General features: G+C 39.9%; 1 protein-coding gene across 1 annotated transcript in view; it reads left to right on the top strand.

Annotated features, from left to right (window-relative positions):
- The window catches only part of pak1 (p21 protein (Cdc42/Rac)-activated kinase 1), a 59719-nt gene that overhangs the window by 18702 nt on the left and 17625 nt on the right, over positions 1–23392 (top strand). The window contains 5 exon segments of the mRNA XM_073493874.1: positions 14252–14471; positions 18915–19009; positions 20034–20181; positions 20273–20310; positions 22934–23047. Of these exon segments, the coding sequence (XP_073349975.1) occupies positions 14279–14471; positions 18915–19009; positions 20034–20181; positions 20273–20310; positions 22934–23047 (588 nt within the window). The 5' untranslated portion in view covers positions 14252–14278.

The raw sequence follows: 23392 nt of genomic DNA, 5'->3' as shown, positions 1-23392 counted from the left end.
CCTCTAACTTAACTCTACCTCCCCTTTTTTTTACTCATTTGCTTTTATTGTTCCTATTTATAATCTATCCTTCCCTCCCTCCCTCTCTTCCTCTGTCCTGGTATTTTCCAGCTCTTCTGCTTCTCGTAAAACCAATCAGGTCGACTTCGGACGGCCAATCAATCAGAGGCAGTAAGTCAACTCTGACCAATAGCAGCTGCTGATTCAGACCTTTCCTATGACATCAGACACACACAGAGTCAGCGATGCTCAGCTGTTAAATCATTAAGGACTTCTTTAATGCTCTCCTCCTTTTGTTGTTCCTCTTCCTTCAATCTGCGTTATGTTCATGTGTGGAGGAAATCACTTTAAATAAAGTTTACATTCATTTTCTGCCCCAGAAGTAGATTTTTTTAAAGTATACCTTGCAGAACAATTCAGTATCAGTAGAAAAGGTGGTGATGATGCAGTCAAAGTCAATGCCTGTAAAAGGTGACATAACCAACGTCATTCACACATGTATGTTGGCTGGCTGTGTGTGTGTTATGTACGTGTGTATGTGTGCATCATGATTAACAGGACAAATGTTTGAATTAGTCTTTAATTTTTTACCTGAGACGTAATCGCTTGTTAATGTGGGTCCGACAATGACAGGTGGACGCCACACACACCTGTAATGCCCGCTCATTAAACAGATCATAGCATCACCAGTACAGTTTCTGCCAAGTAACTCGACACTTGCCTCCTCTTCTATGATGTTGTCGCTTAGCATACTTCATTTGATTCATTAAATTAATAATGGTGATTAAATAATAATCACTTTATCATCACCTCCTCTAGTCAGGATGAGATTATAATTTTTGAACGATATTTCATATGTGAAAAGTGGATTTATTCATTTTTATAACCGAAGGAAATCCTCACATTTTCCTCGTGATGATTTGATTTGGTTTTAAATTTCACTGACGCAATAAAAGGAGACACATGGGAGAAAAAGGTGTGTGTGTGTGTGTGTGTGTGTGTGTGTGTGTGTGTGTGTGTGTGTGTGTGTGTATAGTCTAAAGGGCACAACAGACCTGAAACATCAGGTCTCCCAGCTGGGGGTCTTAATGTGACCTTGTAGTCCATGTCAGTATTGATTATGTAAAGCTCTCTCTGTGTGTGTGTGTGTGCGTGTGCGTGTGCGTGTGTGTGTGTGTGTGTGTGTGTGTGTGTGTGTGTATGTGTACTGGTTCCTTATTGGATTTTGTTGTGTATGTGTTGACTTAAAGGAAGACTCTGGAGTCCGTGTTGTCGGTGATTACTTTGTAGTTCTATGTACTTGATCTTAGAAACGCACTCACACTCACTCACACACACACAAAGACACACACACACATGTACACGCACACACACAAAGACATCACACACATCACGATCTGGCCTTTGATGCTTTCACCCTAAATTTGCACACACTCACACAGCATCTTATCTTTGACACCTGACACAGGCTAATATTGACAAACAATTTGTCATTATTTATTAATCTGCTGATTATTTACTATATTAACTGATTAATCTGTTGGTCTACTTTACAAGGGAAAAGCCCATCACCTTATTATATTACATTTTTTTAATTGCTGACCAAAAGTCTAAAGCCCCAAAATACTCAATTTACTATCCTGTAGGATCAAGAGAAACAGCAAATTGTGCTTGAAAAAATGTTATATGTCTATAAAAAACATAGATAAGTTAAAGCTGAACATTTCTTATGTTGCAACTTTACACTTGTTTAGGTTGAATTTCTAATTTCTCTCTTGTCACAACTCTGTATTTATGCTCTGGTTAGGTCTAAGCACACAAAACACTCGGTTAGGTCGAGGAAACACTCATGGTTTGGCTTAAAATATGTGTTTTGAAAAATGGCCGGTTTTGCTTGCCAAAAAATCTGTTGTAAATGTCCGCAGGTCTCCTTGAAAAACACCAGTTTTTGACTAGACAAAAACATCCATACAAATATCCAGTGGTGTGACTTGACGTTCTTGCTAGCTGTAATAACGCCACCACCATCTCCTTCAGATGGGAACGTGTTATGGCACGTTTGGTACAGTTTTCAACTGTATCGTCGTATCTGTGGTTTGCAGAAACGTTAACTGCTAACATTATTTCCTGGAGACCGGGCTGAGTTGATTTTTATTTTTGATTATCAACTAATCAATGAATCAACTCATTGTTTCAGCTCTAGATCAAAGCTCTCAGTCTGCCTGTATGTACGTATGTATCACACAAACACCCATTTTAACACAAGTTCAATTTTCTCTGTAGTTTACTGTGGAGTAGATCGTTTGCTGTCCAACACTGAAGGTGTGAGGTTTAGTTTGTGACAAGATCGTTTCCCTTTCAAACGTTTAAACCATTATGCTTTGAGCTGTTAGCTTTTAATCAGACTTTGCTCAGTTGAACTTTATAATTAAATGTTTTCCCTTAAACAAGAGACATGTCATCAGATCCTTCGTCTCCGATGAACAGGGATGGTTTCATTTCACAGGACTGTCAGTTTCGATGCTTTCTGGTTCAGTAGATCGAGAGGAAACTAACACGACTTATGATGTATTGAATTAGACAAGCTGAAGAGAGAGGGCAATTTCCTCAATGCAACAGATTTTTTTTTACTTTCTTTAAGCACAAAATGTTTTTTCTCGATAATAAATAAAAATGATGCCAGCGTGACGGGGTTAGCCTGAAGAAGTGCCTCTGGGTATTTAAATGTCTGTAAAATGCCAGTTGACTGTCTGTCTTATCACTGTCAGGTGCATTTCTCTGTTTTCGTGCTCTCATGAATGTCTCGCTCAAAATGGACATAAACTGGGTTAAAATGATTTAAGCAGTGATGCTGGTTCAGTTTGACAGGAAGTACAGTTGGGATGATAATCAGGACCCAGTTTGTCCAGTAGACCAGTGAAGCCTGTACTCATCTTATCACACATCGCATCAAACAGCCTCCAAGGTTTTGAGGGACTAGTAGCTTCTCATTTAATCGCTTTTCTTTCACACTGAAGCCATCCTCTTTTGTTTCTTGGTTGTGGTACTGCTCAGTGTCTTTCCGACTACAATTCATTGATACCTGGACAGTTTTGCAGCACTGCTCTTACATGGTGTAAACCATTGAGTGTATAAGAAACTGGGCAGAGCTTCCTGTTCTGAACAGAGAGTGTTTTCTAATGGCCGAAAGGAGGCTGGAATTTGGTCAGATTGTTTGTAAGCGTATGAGTAAATTACTGTACTTCTCACTTGATTTATTATCTCAATAAACTGTTTCCTAATGAGTTTATGGCTAGTTTCAAGTCTTCTTCAATATAGCATGATGTTAAATTTGTAAAATATGGTCCTATTCAGAGTAAAATACACAAAAAAGCAGGGTAAGCTTGAGGGCGTGGCCACCTTCTGATTTTCAAGTCATTAGCAGAGTCTGTCCTCTGGGCTTCTCTTATTAAAGATTGTGTCTTGATAAAGAAAAGTCAATAAATGGAAATTTAAAACCTAACTCTCAACACTATTATTAACATTACCTGTAACAGTTTTGTAAGACTGGACTGTAAGTTCTTTACCGCTGAACAAATTGGATGATGAAGCGTTATGGATGTAAATTAGGCTGAGTGCGAGCAAAGATAATGGAAATAAATTCATTATTTTATTTTAATTATGGGTCATCAAGATGCCTTGATAACAGGTTTATAATCACATCTTTGCCATCTGAATCAGAATGAAATTGTGGCGTCTATTAGAAATCTTGTCACTTCACCAATGAGAGAAATTAACAATAATTCATTTCCAGCACTTTCAGATGTCTTCCACTGTTCAGACTTCTTTATCATAAGTGAGCATAAGTTAGTGTTTACAGGGCTGTTCAGAGCAGCTGCACTTTGAGTTTGAGATTGTTTTTCATGTCTTTATTCACACTGGACAGTAGAGAAAGCTGTACCAGCGTCTGGTTCAAAAGTAGTTAAGTCGACTGCACTGCGCTGACAAAATGAGATTTGACTCTTCTCGACTGATTATTCAAAACCGGCAACGATTAGCGGACAACCATGTAAATGTTCTCATGACTGAGCCGAGCAGCGAGAGATCGCCCAGATGATCTCAGTGGGTAGTGAACTAAATTTATTATGTATGTTTTTATAAGCACACGCACGCATGCACACACACACCGCACACTACACACACACACACACACACACACACAGTGGCCTCAGTTGGCCCCTGAAGGCAATATGCTGAGGCGGGGCTGGACAGATGGTTGTATGGTGTGTGGCAGCAGTTCTGGGATGGGATGCCTTGCTTATAATAACCTGCATAATCAATGTGCTGCACACACAGCCGGATGGACAGCTAGTTAATCATGTCCTGTGTGTGTGTGTGTGTGTGTGAGTACAATAGATATTTCTGTAATCTGTGTCTGTTCTGGTCTATTTATGGAACTCTAGTATTTCTGGGAAATTTCTTGAAACATCTGAAATAATGTTAAATTCAAGGCCTTAGATAAAGTGACTACAGTTAAAGTTGTCTTGGACTCATGCTGTGCACATTTAGCTGCGGAGTGGAGATGAAAGCAAAGAAAAACATACGAACAATTTACAAAATGTTGTTGTACGAAGTTAAACCATTCATGCCGTCAGCTTTTGTTGATGTGATGATCTTATTTTCTGTTTAAATTAATATAATCTTAAAGTCAATAGACTTTGGGTGCAACTAATGATTATTTATGTTATGATTGATTGATTTTCTTGATTAGTACATCTTAATACATCTTGATTAAATGTTTAGTCTGTTCTAACATCTCCTGAATTAACTGCAACAATCTCACAAAGCCCCAAGTGATGTCATTGTACAGTATGTCTTGTTATTTCTGACCAACACGCCAAAGAAATTCAATTTACAATCATATGAATCGGAGAAAGGAAGCAGTTCCTCACAAATGAGAAGCTTCTGAGTTTTTAGAATTTTTAGAGTTATTGCTTGAAAAATATTTATCAGTTATCTCACAAATCTCTTCAGCTCTGAAATGGACCCTACAGAGACTCTGAGGGCAGAAAATGAAAGCACTAAAAAACAATGCAGAGACGTCTAAAACCTGAAAAGTTGTCTAAATAGAGAGCTGCTCATTTGGAATGAGGATGTAATCCGAGCGGACTACAGGAGCCTGAAACACAAAGGATTATGGGTAAAATGAGAGGGATTTTGACACCTGAACCGATTATGTTGTTATGAGTTGAAGTTCCCCCGGGCAAGGCACCGAACACCTCCAACTGATCTACTGCAGTGTGTGTGTGTGTGTGTGTGTGTGTGTGTGTGTGTGTGTGTGTGTGTGTGTGTGTGTGTGTGTGTGTGTGTGTGTGTGTGTGTGTGTGTGTGTGTGTGTGTGTGTGTGTGTGTGTGTGTGTGCACGCCCCCTGCTAAGGGGACAGTCTGTTATTTGGTCACGCACGCTCTCTTTTCATCCACACCCTCTCCCTCTCTTACTCTTTGCTTTTATTCTCTTATTTTCTTAACTTCCTCTCTCTCTCTCTCTCTCTCTCTCTCTCCCTCTCTCTCTCTCCCTCTCTCTCTCTCTCTCTCTGTGTCTCTCGCCCCATCCCAATTGGCTTGTCATCTCCTTCATCCATGCAGAAGAAAACCACCATCCCCCTCTCCTCTCCTCTCCTCTCCTCTTTTCTCTTCTCTCGCTTTCTGCTCTCCTTCTTCTCATCTATCCATTATTTTATGTTTGGCCACATCCTGCTCTTCAAAAATTACCATCTGTCTCTCTAACACACACACACACACGCACACTGGCACAGCCTTTAAACACACACTCGCTGCTTCTCAGATGTGTTGATAATTAATGAAAGTGCGGAGTGTGTGTGTGTGTGTGTGTATCTGTAAAAGGTTTTAAATGATAAGGCTGATGTGATTCTTTTTATTTTCCCATAAACAAAAGACAAAAACTATCAATAACATCTGTAGCACTCAACCCAAGCCCACTGGTTTCTACTGAAATCTTTTTAAACTGGTCACAAAAGAAATGTTTCAATTTTTTAAGAAGTCTCAGTAAAACAAAGGGGAAATAATGCATTTGTTGGGGACTATTTCCTGCAGCGGATTAATCCACATTTGGTGAGTATTTGTGGCAGCAGGACTGTGTGTGTGTGTGGGATTCAAAGTGAACAACAGTGTGTGTGTTCATGGTGATGAATGCAAATGTAACAGTTAGTCAATTAATCGATCAGTAGATTGAAGTCATTTCAGTTATTTGCTGGTTCAAGTTTATTAAATGTGAGGATTTGCTTTCTTTAGCAGTCACGATAGTTAATGAAGAGTCTTTTGGTTTTGGACTGTTGGTTTGAAAATGAAACTTTAAAGCTTTTTGTTTTTATATTAATCGAGCTGATGAAAAATGAAAAAGAATGAAAACTGTACTGAACACAAAAGAAGAGTCGGGATGAAGAGTGTAACGCAGGACTCTCCCGAGGTTGGCACTTCAAAGACCCAAATTATAATGGGTGTGGTCGAGACGTCTGTGTGTGTGTGTGTGTGTGTGTGTGTGTGTGTGTGTGTGTGTGTGTGTGTGTGTGTGTGTGTGTGTGTGTGTGTGGAGACACTGTGCATTTGAACTTGAAAATAGATTCTGTGTGTGTGAGGTTGTGTGTGTGTGTGTGAGGTTGTGTGTGTGTGTGTGTGTGTGTCTGCGTGTGTGAGGTTGTGTGTGTGTGTGTGTGTGTGTGTATGTGTGCGTGTGTGTCTGTGTGTGTTGGGACTTGCACATGTATCCATATATATGTGTCTTTTCTGTAAAATATGTTAAAATATACATTTGAAGTCTGGGCCTTGGGGTTTGTCTCATTACCATGACGACCTGATGTCGGAGTTGACAGACGAGACAGAATTCGATCTCTCCTCTTCCTCTCCTCTTCCTCTCCTCTTCCTCTCCTCTTCCTCTGTGGTGTTTCCTCGTCTTGATCAGTCAGACCTGTTCGGTCTCTCTGCTGTTTGTCTCGGTTGGTGTTTTGGGGATTTCAGAGCTCAGAAGAAATTTACTCCTCGTCTTTCTTCTTCTTTTGTTCTTTTGTTGCTTCTTTGGCTGACAGCCCGCTCTAATGTCTCCATCTCTCCTTTCATCTGTCTCTGTCTCTTTGTCTCTTCCTGTTTATGTCTCTTATTTATCTCCTCCCTCACACTACACACACACACACACACACACACACACACACACACACACACACACACACACACACACACACAGAGGTTGTTATAGCTATGAGTGTCCGACAGTGTTGAGTGTGTGAGTGTAACAGTGGGAGATCCAGCAGCAGGCAGGGGCTCTGTGCCCTCACCATGCCCAGAGACACTGAACTCTCCTGGCTACGGCAGGGGCGGATCCCCCCTGCTGGGTCTGCTAGGTCAGCTAAATGTTTAACAAGGACGGAGGCAGAGAGGGAAGTAAGTGTGACTGTCTGTGTGTGTGTGTGTGTGTGTGTGTGTGTGTGTGTGGCAACAATAGCTGCTTTACAGTAGAATAAAATACATTTTATTTGCAGAATTGACCTGCTGTCAAATCAACCAGCATGCCAGGTGGCAACCAGCGTTAAGATGCATTGCTGCCACTTCAATGACAAAGTGAGAATGAAAGGAAGCAGAAATTACTTAAGGTATAAGATTATATACACAATATTATAATATGTGTATATTAATATTTCATTTTTGAATGTCATGGCTATGTCAGTATCAGTATATCGTAACACCCCCAGCTGCAGCTAATGATTATTTTGATTATTAATGAATCTATTGATAATTCTCTTGTGAAAAATGTCCATTACAGTTTCTCAGAACCCAAAGTGAGTGTCAAGGAAAACCAGCAATTAATTGATTACTTGTTGCAGCTATATTTGGCGAATAGACATGTTCCTGTTCATCTGGCGGTTTTTTATTTTTTTTATTATTTTACTAAAATATGTTTTTGTGTGATTTATTTTACAGTAATTCCAGCCTGATTCACATTATGGATCCGTTTATTTATCGTCTACCTGAACTCTCATATAAATCAGAAAAAAACAACTTTAGCAAAACTAGCTCCACATATTCATCTTGAAAGTGAGCAGTGGACAAATATCGTGTGAAGAAAAAAAAATAGGAAACTTGTGGCCTATAGGATGAATGTTTTACTTGATAGCGTGAGTAAAGAGATGCAGTGCAGGAGGAGACTGTGAAGACTGTGCTGAGTTTAAACAGCAATGACATGCACCAATGTGTGTGTGTGTGTGTGTGTCAGGGAGGGTAAATGTATGCACGGATGGTTCTCTGTGTGTGTGTGTGAACTCTTCCAGTAAACGTGGCTGCAGAGGCTGACATGGCGTTTCCAGGAAGTGCTGACATTTAATGGCAGCTATCTCGTGAGATGTGTGTGTGAGTGTGAGTCTCTTACATGGACATGGACATATACAGTATCTGCCTGTGGTTGCTGGATGTATATTTTGAAAATATTGTCTCTGTTTGATTCGGTTTCGTTGTCATTGATAAGTACATTATAGAGAGATGGACATAATGAGTCAGTGAGGTCGATGGACAACAGACAGAGTCATGAAGCTCTGCTACATCTCAGCAGCAGTAATGTGTTTTTCCAGAGACTTGATATCAGGGTTTGAAGGCTGCTGCAGAGCTGTTTGTGATGAGGGCACAAGAGAATAGAATATGAACTGATGAGTGATTCTCCATTTTAAAGCTGCGCTAATCAATATTTCTATAGTAAATATGGATCAGATGACTGTAATGTAGAAGGCGGGTGGTCAAAGTGAGAAACACAGAATAATTACACGATGCTGCAGATTCCCTCAGTTCTTCAGACTGTTTTTTTTATCATCTTTCACCTTTTTGTTGTGTTTTGGTTCTGACCTCCACCTTCATCAAGCCCGTGTCCAGCCTCAGCAGGCAGAGATGTCTCCTGAACAAAAATCAATCCTTCTTGTCTTCTTTTTCCTAACCTCAGCTTGCTGTTGGTGTAGCACTGCTCTCCTTTACACAACCTACAGTACAGCAACAACGTCTCAGGTTGCAGCTCATATCAGCTGTCATTAATTAACCTTAATTCTGTCAGTAACTTGATAAAGAGCCAAAACAAAACTTGCCCGTTTATTGGTTTCTGTGGTTATCCACGACCAAAGATCATTTGTAAAGGAAGAAGCTCTAACACTACAAACACAGTGGACTGAGTGCTTCTGTAGTTCAAGCAATTCCCAACACAGTGAGACCTCTTCACTCGTAGAACCATCAGCTGATCGTGTTGAGGCAATGTCAGGAGGAGAGAAGGATGAAGCAAAAAGTAAAGGTTTAATATGTGAGAAAAGAAGATTTGGATGTGGAAAAGAAAAGATAGAGACTCCTGCGAGGTGACAGGAGGACGCAGAGCGTGATGAGAAGAGGAGGAGAAGGGAGAAGAACATAAGCAAAGTGGACGAGGAGGTGAAAAGTGAGAAAGTTGTCAGCAGAGAAATAGATGGGTCGGCCATGACAGCTCCGAGACACACTGTAATCATCCTGTGTGTGAGTGTGTGTGTGTGTGTGTGTGTGTGCTGTAATTCCAGATATCATATAAGGTCTCTGACACTGTGATATTTTCTCATCAGTCAGACAGACACACTATACTGTGTGTGTTTGTGTGTGTGTGCAGTGAAGTGTGTCTCTGCACACCATAAACACAGACTGTTTGTGTTGTTTTTGTTGATCCACTGGTTGCTGTGCTGTGATTTTTTGTCAGGTTGTTTTGATGGTTTCATCCTCTCAGACGTAAAGTTTCACAGCCTTTTCTCTTGTCCACAGTTACTAACCTTGGTTACCATTCTTGTTTTGAAATTTTATGCTCTTGATGTTTGTGGGATTATGGTTGGATAAAATAAACGAGATTAACTGGTGATGCAAAGTATGAAGTGAATTGCTGTCTGACTCTGTTGCCTGATGTCGTTGCTGTGTGTCTGCTTGTGTTTTCTTACACTGTGTGTAGCTTTATGTTGTGTTGTGATGTTTCTTCTTGTTGTCATGTTGTAATGTGTGACATCATGTTGTGCTGTTTCCTTGTCATTGTTAGTACTTCTAGTCCAATGCGACGTCTGCAAATGTCAAAAATATCCGCTCGACGTTCACTCAATATTTATATTGTATACTGTATTTTATGATTTTAGCTCGAACGTTAGTTTACGATAGGGTTAGGGTTAGAGTTAGGTTTAGTGCCTTGCTCAATGACACATTGTCCAGGAGAGATGACTGTATTATGTTTAAAGATAAAGTCTTACGTGGTTGGGAAAACCCTCACTTTACTCATCTGGTGCTCACTTTAGAAGGTCAATTAGTGTGTGTGTGTGTGTGTGTGTGTGTGTGTGTGTGTGTGTGTGTGTGTGTGTGTGTGTGTGTGATGCAGCAGACAGTGTGTGGGTTTGTTTGATAACAGGGCTCTGCTGAAACTGACAGCAGTGTCTGAAATATGAGACCTCTGTTGTCACATCCCTTGTGTGTGTGTGTGTGTGTGTGTGTGTGTGTGTGTGTTAGTTAAAGATTGACAAAGATTTATAATGTCACTGTCAGGCTATTTTTAAAGAAGCTATTTCAGGGGGTTAAAGGTGGTTTTAGACTCAGTTTCAGTGTGTGTGCTTGTGTTTGGATGACGTGTGTGTGTGTGTGTGTGTGTGTGTGTGTGTGTGTGTGTGTGTGTGTGTGTGTGTGTGTGTGTGTGTGTGTGTGTGTTAGATCAACAGACAACAAAGGGGGCATCACTTCCCTGTAAACAATGATTGTTTGTATGTGTGACTGTAAACACACTCCACCTCTGTACTTGTGTGTGACTTGGTGTGTGTGTGTGTTTTGACCCAGCAGACACAATAAACACTTGTGTGTTTTAGTTTTTCATGGTGCCTCTATGTGTGTGTGTCTGAGTGTGTGTCTGAAGTGTATGCCATATTTCCCACTTCCTCATGTGACTCACCTTGTGACATCATTCTGTGACATCACCGTCTATGGGAGGCAGGGTTGGTCAAAAGGCAGACAGAGCCTCTCAATCTCAGGCAGTCACTCTCCTCTTTAGCTCTCAGTGGATCCAACAGTTTCTCTTCATACAGAGTGATTTGTTTTCTTTTTGTTTGTTTGTTTGTGGATTGAAGCTGTAGACATGTTTGTCCAGGCCTGCTAAGGTAAGATCTACCTGCTGCTTTGTGGAGTTTTTAAATCTGTGTTTTGTAAATGATCTTTGAGGCTGAATGTGTGAGCTGAATCTTCACCTTCTTGTTTCTGCTGAGTCTCCTTAAAACTTTCTGCTCACTTCTTCAAGTCCATTTATACCATTCTTATAGTTCTTTGTAAATAGGAAATCATTTTCTGTTGTTTTCCGTTCCCTGGTGGAGAAATTTAGTCTTTTTTTTTTTCTCTTCACTCTGAAAGCCACATGGAAACATTCACTTCTCTCATTGGTTGGATGCGTCTGAGCAGGAAGGTAAACAACGGGAGAAAGTTCTGACGAAGCTCCAACTGCCGAAATCTCGAGAAGACAACGTACTTAATTTGCTAGTCCAGGTCAGACCTCAGTTCACTCCCTGCTGAGCTACTAGAAACTGTTTGATTACACTCATCAGCATCCCAGCATGCAAAGCACACATGGCTATGGAAGCCCATTAGCTTCAACTTACATAGATCACCTTGTAGCAATACTTGCCAATTCTCCCGTTTTTCTCCCGATTTATGACACATTTTTAAACCCTTCTCCCCTTTTATTACAACCTGTTCTTGGCACTATACAGTGTGTAGTCTTCTGTACTGTTGAGTCTCATCCTTCTCAGTGAGTGAGAGACGGACAGATACATGGAGAAGAGAAAGAAATCAAATTTCAGACGTCCTGGAAAGATGAATTCCCGTTTCTCACAAAAAGTTTTAAAGGAAAGTGGCATGCATTTTGTAAAATCTGCCACATTGTTTTTCCTATCGATCATGGGGGTCAAAAGTCTGACAAATAAAAGGCAGTTGCATGCACAGACTCTATAAGGGACATGAATGAATGAATGAAAACTGGTGAATATTAGTTAATGCCAAGTTCACCCCAGGGGGCGAGTAATTCTGCAATCTTCCCTGAGATTTGAAAGTAAAATTAAAAGTATTTAACATAATAATGCTGCTGTGGTGCAATTTTTTACTTTGGGGTTTTCTTTTTTAATTCTTCAAAAGTCACCAGAATGAAGGAAACAACGTCTCTGTGTCGCCGACACCCCCACTTTGGTTTCAAAATCTTCCCTATTCTTGAGGTCTCAAGGTTGGCTTGTAGTTGGACCGGCTTGAGGTTAGATTACGTTCCCATCTTAGACCAACCACTCCAGAATTAGTTTGTGACTGGACTTCCTCTAAAGTCTCAGTGTGGTTGTTTTGGTCTGAGTACGATTGCTGTGTTCAGATCTGTTCAAACAAACCAGAGACTGGATGATGCAGGTTCGAAAACGCCTTCAGCTGTTTGCTTTTTAATATGTGGAGTTCCCCTTTATGAAAAGTTTTGTTCTGGTGTGGACAGCCTGGGGGATTTGATCCGGGACATTCAAGGAAAATCTGAATATTTTACATGTTTGATTTTACTGGAGCAGCAGACTGACTCAGTCATGAGGACACTCAGTAACTTATCCTGGATTTTGTACTACAAACACACTTTAGAAACTAAATTTAGTTTAGTCTTTCAGTGTTGACTTTATTGATGAATATTAGTGTTGCACAATTAATCAAAATATTATATTAAATAAAATTGCAATATGGCTAAGTGCAATATCCAAATCACACTATCACACTATTTTTGGATAAAAGTAAAATGTGTGACAAAAAGGTATTATAATGAAGTACTGTAGTGGTGTACAAATCTTGTTCACCAGATGTAAGAAAAACACGTTTGTTTGGTACAGACCCCAATAATCACAGTAATTTTAATATTTTTTGTCAGCCAAAATGAGAATTGTGATCCAAAAATATTCGTTTCCACTGATCGTGAATCATGTCGAATCTCAATATCTGCAAAACTAATCGCAATATGATTTTTTTACCCTAACATGCAGCCTGGATTGATATGATAAAATATCAACATCAACAAAGTTTGGACCAGTAGGAAGAAAAGTGCTGTTTCCTCTGCTCAGTATATTTCATACTGCAGCAGCTGAAAACACCTGCAGGGAACTGATACTGTCAGGACTGTAAAAATGTTCTGACAAATCAAATTCTTTATGAGGATTAATAGATCACTGATGAATCATCATTATCTCAGTGTGTGTGTGTGTGTGTGTGTGTGTGTGTGTGTGTGTGTGTGTGTGTGTGTGTGTGTGTGTGTGTGTGTGTGTGTTGACTTCTTCTGTGTAGCTCTGACCCACATAAGACTGTCCTCGTGGTACTCTGCGTCCACTGGAGCATTTAGCAGAGCAGGTTAGCTTGCGTGCATGATGGTGTAGGGTTTTTTTTTGCATGAGGGTGTGTGTGTGTGTGTGTGTGTGTGTGTGTGTGTGTTATTAAAATGCCCCTCTCTGCCTCTCAGCTGTGTGTACATACTCCAGGTTGTAATTACACAACAGTGTGTGTGCGTGCATGTGTGTTTGTGTGTGTGTGATCTTTTGAAGAGGCTGAAAGTTGCTCTTTTCCTTCTCCTCACAGCATTTAAGTCTGAGTCAGTAGACAAACACACACACACACACACACACACACACACACACACACACACACACACACACACACACACACACACACACACACACACACACACACCATGGTTTAGTCAGCACAGTGTTTGTAGATCAAATAGATTCAGTGAGCAAATGGAAACTCTTTGTTCGTTTCTTTTTCTAGCTTTGATTTCCGACTTGATGATAAAAAACCCAAACCAAAAATTGTGTTTCGTTTGGTTTTCTTCACATATCTACAGCAGAGTAAATTACCTTTTATTGTTAATAATTAAATTGTTTTTGTTCCTTTTTGGATTTACAGCCTACTAATTAACCAACAATATGTAATACATTTGTATTTGAGGTTGCCTTTCTTGTGTAGCGCATAAAAGGCATAAAACTAAGATCTAAAAGAAACAAGACACTATTAAAAAAAATAATAATAATGGGACATTAAAAGTCAAATGAAATAGAAAAAAAACCTTCAAGATATGAATAAATAATTACAAAAATGAATGAATTCTGAATGCTCAACTATGATTGGTTGATTCTGCTGCCGCTCACCTTGCGTCCTCTGTGATTGGTGTGTTTTTGTGCAGGAGCGGCCGGCTGCAGCCTAGCTGAAGATGTCTGATAATGGGGAGGTCGAGGACAAGCCCCCAGCTCCGCCCATGAGGAATACCAGCACCATGATTGGCTCCTGCAACAAGGACCCCGCCCCCCTCAACCACGGCTCCAAGCCCCTCCCACCGAACCCGGAGGACAAGAAGAAGAAAGACCGCTCGATCCGCTTCATCCTGACCGGTGGAGGCGATAAGAGTGAGTGCTGACATCACATTTCTGCCCACACACATGTTGCCTTTGAGCAAAGCACTTCAGCCCTGTTGGAGCCTGTTCAGACCTGACATGAATATGTGTCTTGAGTGACCGCTTGTGATTCTGAATCTCATCTCCCCGCTCCACATGCAAATAAACAAGCACATCTCTAGGACAAAACTGACATGATGTTTAGTACACGAAGAAGAGAAATATCTTGATGTAGGACATTTGCCGAATTAAGAATCAGGCCCAAATAATTAAGAATTTGTCAGAGAGCTTTTCACATAGTTTATAAAGTTTCTCCTAACTCAGCCACTCACAAAATTGAGCAATTCTTTAAAGGAATCTGGGGACTTTCTCCAGGGTGGCAAAGAAGTAGTCTATATTGGTTACTGTTTACTGCCCTGGATGAAATGTTGTCTCCCTTTATAATTTGACTGTAAATGGTGAAATCAGTTGAAACAGAAATTTAGAATGAAATTGAGAAAGAATAAGAAGCCGTTTTTTAAGTTTCTCCTCAACAACTCTCAAAATTGAGCATTTTTTAAAGGAGTCTGGGGATGTTGTGGTTACTAGTTTAATGGTTGGATCACTGAAACAGAGCTTGTGTTCACAAACATCTGCTGCTATCCGGAAGTAACAGGGGCCTTGATTACAGACAGAAGAAATGTGCATGATATAAAACCTGTTTTGCACATTTATCTTCACCTTTTAAATGTTTTGACAGTTGTCTGTGTTGTAATGCAGGAAAAAAAATATTGTACTTGGTGGGAACAAAAGCCACAACACATCTCGTCTAAAAGGTTAAAATATACTTAAATAGGATGTTTTTGGAGAAATATTATATCTCTTCTTTGAAAAGTATTTCTAGTATATCTGGCTTGGAGTGATATAAAGTCATTCAGCCACAAGATAAACTTGAAATTCAGAATGCTCGTATTTCTATCATTTGTGGCAGAAGAAAACGGCATGAAACCATAAAATCATGCAAGTATAGATTCAATTTTTACATATAGGAGAGGCCTCTGTCAGAATATAAAGTACCAGAACCTGAACTAGTGAACTCAGAAGAGGTGCGGGTTCAAAAAGAAGCAACAAGGTGTCACGGCAAAACATTTTTATCTTCACGTTAAAATCACACCAATTATAGCCAAATATAGTCATTTTTTAAACAGTGCCAGAGTTTCTCCACGTCATTTTCTGAGAAAATGTTCAAGATATCATGTTTTTATTACCAGATCAATCGCAGCTCGATCAATAGTCAGCAAACATATTTAAACCTCCTCAGAGTGTCTGCTTCCACTTCCACAGCCTCCCTCTGTGTATCAGAGCAGAGTTGTACAGTTTACATCAGCCTGGCCTTATTGTGTCAGACGCTGCTTTCAGATGCTCTGCAGCAGAATTCAACTCTCCTTTAGCTTCTCTGAGCTTCTTTGAAGTCTGTTGAGGAAACTACTGTTTATCTCAACCATTAAAAAGTGCAGAGAGGTGCAGAAATGTGCTGATAAGACATGAGGAGCACTGTTAATGTGGACATGTTAGCAGTCGATGTGTGTTGACCGACATGTCGTCGTCAAAGACTGAGCAATCTGTTCTTTTCTAGTTTGTTTGATGCTCCATTTTTGTCTTCAGTTTCATTTTAAAAAGTTGCATTTTTGCATTTCGGTCCAGTGTCCATACGATACAAACATGTATCACTGAATTCCAGTCGTTAATTGGGGAAACATAAAGAGTATTTCTGCCTCACAGACAGACTGCTACAGCTGCAGTCTTTACAACACAAACAAGGATTACATGATAGAATTCAGATTCAATTATGAGTGCAGTGAGGCCACTGATTTAGAAGGAAAGGCCAGAACATTCAGTAAAGCGTGCAGTGTTACCAGTGCTAGATTATATAAATAGACTCATGTTTACAGTGTTATTGTGCTCATGGAGACAGATGAGTTTGGCCTTGTTGTGTCAGTACAGAGAGCGGAGTCGCTCTCTCAGAATCTCATTAAACACAGCAAATTGTTTCTGTTTCATCATCCATACAGCGAGTCCATACAGCTGCAGACATACTGCACCTGTACTGAAACCGACAGTGATGCACCTGTTCTTCATTCTGAATCTGATACTGACTTTAGCAGTGACGTAGACTCGAGTCATTGTGACAGTTTTGAGGACTTGCAGCTAGATTTGACAGAAAATAAATGACTTGAGACTTGACTTGAACTTGATTTGAGACATGAAATCCGGAATGACTCGACAGTCGGTTGTTTTCAGTTTAGTTTTTCAGTTTTAATTAAGTCTGGCTGTCAGTATTTCACTGTTTAAAAGTGAGGTGGAGGGGATGGTTTTTTTGATTGAGAAGAAATTAAGAAATAGATCAGCTTTAATAAAGTTATTTGTTTGATTACATATATTTCACTGAATATCAACAACTAAAATACAAATTCAATACACTGTTATACCTTTTGAACAGGTTAGATAAATTGAATAATATTATTAGACATTTACAAATACCTTGTCTTTTGTCTTTATAAAGATACTGTACTGAAGGTTAGACTGCAGAAGCTTGAGGGAGAAATAAAGTGACCTGACTTGAAGACTTGCTTGAGACTTGGACCAAATGACTGGAGTTACATGTCTGGACTTTAGTGATTAGATTGATAATCTGAAAGACGTGATTAATCCACACGGTACACTGGTGTTGGAGGTCTAACAGCTCTCTATGGCTGCTCCTCACTCTACCATTCCTTCATGAAATATTTCAAAATGATGATGAAAATGTCTAGTTTTGTAAAACGATCTGTTAGTCCTACCTTACTGATAAATGCATTTTGTTTCCTTTGACTGATTTACAATAAAGCCACTTTGTGTTTCACTCGTTGAATACCTTTAATTTGAAGCAGCAGAAGTAGGAAACACTGTGTGTGCGTGTGCAGTAAGTTAACACAGCTCTGACAGTGACAGTAACAGTGAGATAACATGACTAACAGTAGTGCTGGATGACAGAAATTCAATTTAAATCCTGTACAGATCCTGACACAGATTCTCAATGAGAACTACTGTAGGGCTGCAAATGATTATTTTCACTGTTGATAAATGTGTTGATTATTTTTTTCTAAATTAATTGATCAGGTTTTTGGTTTGTAAAATGTTAGAAAACTGCGAAAAAGTGTCTCAAATCTCGTGTTTTGTCGTCAACCCAAAGATATTCAGTTCACTGTCATAGAGCGGGAAAGAAAACCAGAAAATATTCACATTTAAGAAGCTGCAATCAGAGAATTTGGTCTTTTTTCTTGAAAAAAATATTCAAAACAATCAATCAATTATCAAAATAGTTGGCGATTAATTTAATATTTGACAGCTAATCAATCAATTGTTGGGGCTCTACACTGCTGTATAAAGTTCACTCATGAAAATAAAAGTGTTTTAAGTGTTAATTCAACAACGTGTGACCTTCAAACTTCTGCACAGATAAAGGAAGCAGTGCTGTAACAGTTTCACATGGCTGGCCTACTTTAGACAATACACACATGCATGTACTCACACAGAGTTTGTGCTGCAACAGGCCAGTCTTTGTGCTAAGCTAAAAGCTAAACATTTGCTGGCAGGCAGACATGAGACCGGCATCGATCTTCTCATCGAACTATCAGCTAGAAGATGAATAAACACATCCTGAACTTTGGCTTTAAGTTTTTTTATTTTCTATAGTTTATACTATGGTATTTTACTTCAGTGGCGTATTACACACACACACACACACACACACACACACACACACACACACACACACACACACACACACACACACACACAGATTACCCATGATGCTTTGTGGGAGGCTGGTGGTCCTGCATCATTGTTAGTCGTCCCAGGGGGCTCTGCTGTCTGTGATTCTCAGTGGAGTTATGATTTCCCAGAGGATCATCTTGCATCGTTTTCAACATATGGCGTCTCCTTTGTCGTCTGTCTCTTTCTTTTTTCTCACTCTATCTGTATTTTTCTCTCCATCACCAGTTTCCTCTTCCTCCTCCTACTTCCTAATTTTCTGTGGTTGTTTTCCTCAAGCTTTCCCTCTCTATCTGCCTCTGCCTCTACCTCTTCCTCTATCCCTTCTTACAGTTTCTCTCTGGATTTAAGACCTTTCCAGGAATTTTAATGAACCTGGCTTTCTTTGTACCTCCTGTTCAAGGGCCCTTTTCCCCAAAATGTTGCATTTAGGATTTTCTGTCACAGTCAGTTTAATTATTGAAATGGTTCAACATCTCAACCACTCTTCTGCAGCCTTTCAGAGCCGAGTCAGGACTCTTAAACCTTTTGTTTTTAGGGAAAATGAATTATCAGATAATCCTGCATCCTTAAAGTTGAAACCTTGAATATCCTGAAATATATACAGTATATTTAACGAGTCTAATCTGTAACAGAAATTAAAATTGTTTTTCTTTCTTTCAGCCTATAAGAAGAAGGAGCGTCCAGAGATTTCTCTGCCATCTGATTTTGAACACACCATCCATGTCGGCTTTGATGCTGTCACTGGAGAGTTTACTGTAAGTGTGTGTGTGTGTGTGTGTTTGTTCCCATGTGTGTGGCAACACACTCCACAGTTGTGGTGTGTATTTGTGTGTCTGGTGTGTTTACATCACTTTTTAATTGCTTACCAAAGGACCCATGGTTACTGTTGCATGCAAGTGTGTGTGTGTGTGTGTGTGTGTTTGTGTGTGTGTGTGTGTGTGTGTGTGTGTCGTGTTCTCTACAAATGAACCTTTTTAAATAATCACATTAGACAAAGACGCCTTGTTTAGCTGACTCACTTGATCCGCCTGACCAAGCTCTTTTAGCTGGGAGTTAAATTGTGTGTGTGTGTGTGTACGTGTGTGTGCACACACACGTACACACTCCTTCCTTTTCTGTAATCTGGGACATAGTTCCTGCTGCTCACACACTTCTATATGCAAATAACCATTTGTCATTTTTACTCAAATCAACACAATCTAAATATAATCCAGTGAGTAAACAACAGCAGAGCGCTGAACATTCAACACGAGACACTGGAAGTATGGAGGAACTGATGGTTCAGGAAGGAAGATGAGACCTGAATAGAGTGAGGGATGGATGTGTGTGTGTGTGTGTGTGTGTGTGTGTGTGTGTGTGTGTGTGTGTGTGTGTGTGTGTGTGTGTGTGTGTGTGTGTGTGTGGGTGTGTGGGTGTGTGGGTGTGTGTGTGTAGGATAGACTGACCCAGACAGATGAGTAGAAAGAGAACCAGAAAACAAGGAGATGTGACCCAGTTTATGTGACTGAAGTACAAATATGACAAGACTGGCTTGTTAGGAGTCTGTAGGAACACTATGTGTGTGATGTATGTGTTGTTTTTGTCTGAAACTTATTGTTCATCATAAAGCGATGGAAATTTCTGTTTAACACGGCTCAAAATAACAAATACAAAAAAAATACACATGGACTATATGGCATCTGAAAAGAAGTAAAATTGTGTGTGTGTGTGTGTGTGTGTGTGTGTGCGCGTGTGTGCGTGTGCGTGTGTGTGTGCGTGTGTGTGTGCGTGTGTGTGTAGGGCATGCCCGAGCAGTGGGCTCGGCTCCTGCAGACGTCCAACATCACCAAACTGGAGCAGAAGAAGAATCCTCAGGCCGTCCTCGACGTTTTAAAGTTCTACGACTCGAAAGAAACAGCCAACAGCCAGAAATACATGAGCTTCACAGGTAGACACACACACACACTCACACACTCACACACACACATCATCCTCCTTCCTCTTGTTTTTATTTCTAATTGTGTTTTTTTCCCCTGCAGATAAAAACTCAGATGCCTACATCTCCTCCACCACAACGGTAAGAAAGCATTGTGTCAACACACAGACACGAACACAGAATGTGTCTTATGTCCCTCATACAAGGCAACCATCAGTGATCACACGTCAGTGGAACAAACTAACAGCGCCGTTAATTTACTGTTAGAGATGAGAAAAGTCAAGCTTTAACCAAGAGAATAAATAACACTGAACAAAAATACTTTCAGAAGCTTCTGTCGCAATATTTTTTAACAGAGTAACTACAGGAAATTCCCTGTGAGGTTCTGGATATCCATCTCAAAAATCCCACTGAATTTCTGTCGTGTCACTCCTCAGTCACTCAGCCTAACATTGTACGTTGACAGTGACGTCATATTCAGTGGACACAGAGGCTGTGGTGACTTTGAGGTTTTTACATTGATCAAGGAAATCAAACTATCACAGCAGCAGACATATTTTTATTACTTATGTGACTACCATGTGCACAGGTGAATTTTAAGAGCCAAGAGACTACAACTAAAACAATATGAAGCACAGGTGGTAAAATAACCGAGAATTGAACAGTAAATCATGTCTGCATTAACATGTTAATCAGGCTGGAGCTGCAACTAACGATTACTTTCATTGTGATAATCTGGCGATATTTTCTTGACCAATCGATTAGTTGTCTGTAAAATGTCAGAAAATTTTGAAAAACACAATTCAGACATTCCCGACCTAAAGATATTCAGTTTACTGTCATAGAGCACCCCCCCCCAAAAAAAACAGTACTCAAACTGATTATCAAAATAATTGCCGATTAACTTAATATTTGAAAACTATTCTAAAATTAAACTAACCGATTAATCGTTACAGCTCTAATCAAGACATTTCAGAAGACGCCCTAAAGACTAGTTTGAGGGTAAACAAGGTCGAGTAGAAATGTTAGAGGAGAGTATGTTGAAGGGAAATGGAGCCTGTCTGTAGTCTGTCAGGGTAACAAGGAATGAAAGGATTAATAAAGGAAGGAGGGAGAGCTGCAGGGTGAGACGATGAGGAGATTATAAAAAGGAGAGCTGGAGATGAAGTTTAATCTACCGTTTGACAAGACAGACCGAGAGCACGAGAGGAGATGAAGTGTCTGAGGAGAGAGGGTAACAGGGAGTAGGAAGAGAAGTGGAGGAGGTCGGAGACATTGTGTTTCCTACACACACTTATATATATATATATATATATAATACTACTATGTCATAGTTAAATCTTTACAAAGCCTTTTTTGTTGCTTTACTAATAATTTATAAATTAATACATACTTAATTATGTATTTATTAGCAGTTAACTATGCAGTAATTAACAGTTAACTTTATTTAATGCAGCTACTGGATTTAAAGCAAAGATAAGCTCTTGTTAAGGTTATTAGATCCTTTATTGTGCACTTATTAACAGTTTTTTTTAAAGATTACATTACATTAATGTTCTTAGGCAGTCTAGAAACTGTTTCTTATAAATACTTATGTCTTAAAATGTATTAATGACTATGCTATTATTAAGTTATATCATCTTAATAATGTTAATGTTTCTTAGGGGCCTTATTACCTATTAACTAACACTTTACCAGTTATTCTTACTTATATTCTGAAGGTTTTTACAGAGGGATTTGTTCATACATCATTCATGGACTGATTTACAGAACATTTTATACAACATGGATAAATCAGATTTGTTTGTGGCTGTTGAAAGTATTTTTTGATTGATGGAGAGATCAAAATAGATCAGATATCAGATATCCAGATTTCCCTCAGTACAAACCTTTGCCTGTTATAGCTCAACAAAATGAATGATTTTAATCCTGGCTCTAGCCAATATTCACATTTCTGTTCTGGACATTTATGCAAATGATGCATCTTTAACTAGATAATGCCTCATTTGCAAAATGTCTGTCTTAACGTCTCTATTCACCTGTGGTATCTCCCCTTAAAAGGACGCAGGTATTCTGAAACGTGTGAGTTCACGCAATTTGATTGGCCAACACATTTCCAATACAGCTCCAAACTCAGTTGTTCATCTTGAAATAAATGGGGAAGCTTTTTCACAGCAGTGCATCTGTTTTTTGAAAGGTGCCTTTAAACAAACCCACAAAGGTGAGAATAAAAAGAAGAAGGGGAGAGGAAGTGATGATGATGCCACTCCTAGAGATGCACTCCTCTTCCTCTCTCTCTCTGTCCCCCTCTCTCTCTCTCTCTGCATTGTGATTCAGCATCTTTTCCTCCTTTCACCGTCTCCGTGTCTCTGCAGCTTGGCCACCAGCCGAGCGTCAGACTATCAGAGAGAGATAGAGGAGAGAAAAAGAGAGGGATGGAGAGGAGGATGTGTGACTAGTGGCATCAGAAGCCAGACATGACCAGAGCTCTCAGACATCAACAGTGATGACGAGAGGAGGGCGAGAGAAGGGAAGGGAAACAGGGTGGAAAGACAGAGAAGAAGAAGGTTAAACTGAGTGAGAAACGAGCAGAGAAGAAGAGCTGGAGACGAGCTGGAGGACTTCTCTGCAGGATGAGATGACGAAGCAGTAGAGGAAGTGGCAGCAACAGTAGGAAGCAATGATGGGTCTGGTATCGCTGTTGGCTCACGTGACGATGATGTCTCTGAAGCCCCGCCCTCTCTTCCCTTGTGACATCACGCAGAGCTCCAAGGCCGTGTCGGAGACGCCCGCCATAACAACGGTATCTGAGGACGAGGATGAAGACGAGGCTGAGCCACCGCCGGTGATTGCCCCCCGACCAGAGCACACCAAATCAGTAAGGACACATTACTATATATACTTAGGACCCACATTGATATGATGCAACCTCAACCAAACACTCATGTAGTCCAACCCTCTCTTAACTCACCTAAACCTAATTTTAACGTCACCTTAACCTTCACTAATGTTGAAGTAGTGAGGATTGGCCCAAATGTCCTCAAAATGCTCAAAGGTCCTCATCAGGTAGGTTAATAACTGAAATTGTTCGTCACAAAGATGGCAATACAAGCTCAAACACACATACACATATACTGTGCGTACACACAAACACTACAACTAACACCTACTTAGTATGAATAGATCGATCATATCATCAGATATTCAGCATCTCTGATTATTG

Source organism: Pagrus major, chromosome 2 (genome assembly GCF_040436345.1).
Source record: "Pagrus major chromosome 2, Pma_NU_1.0".
Taxonomy (NCBI): domain Eukaryota; kingdom Metazoa; phylum Chordata; class Actinopteri; order Spariformes; family Sparidae; genus Pagrus; species Pagrus major.
Note: the sequence above shows the minus strand (reverse complement) of the source record. Positions and strands in the feature narration are given on the sequence as shown.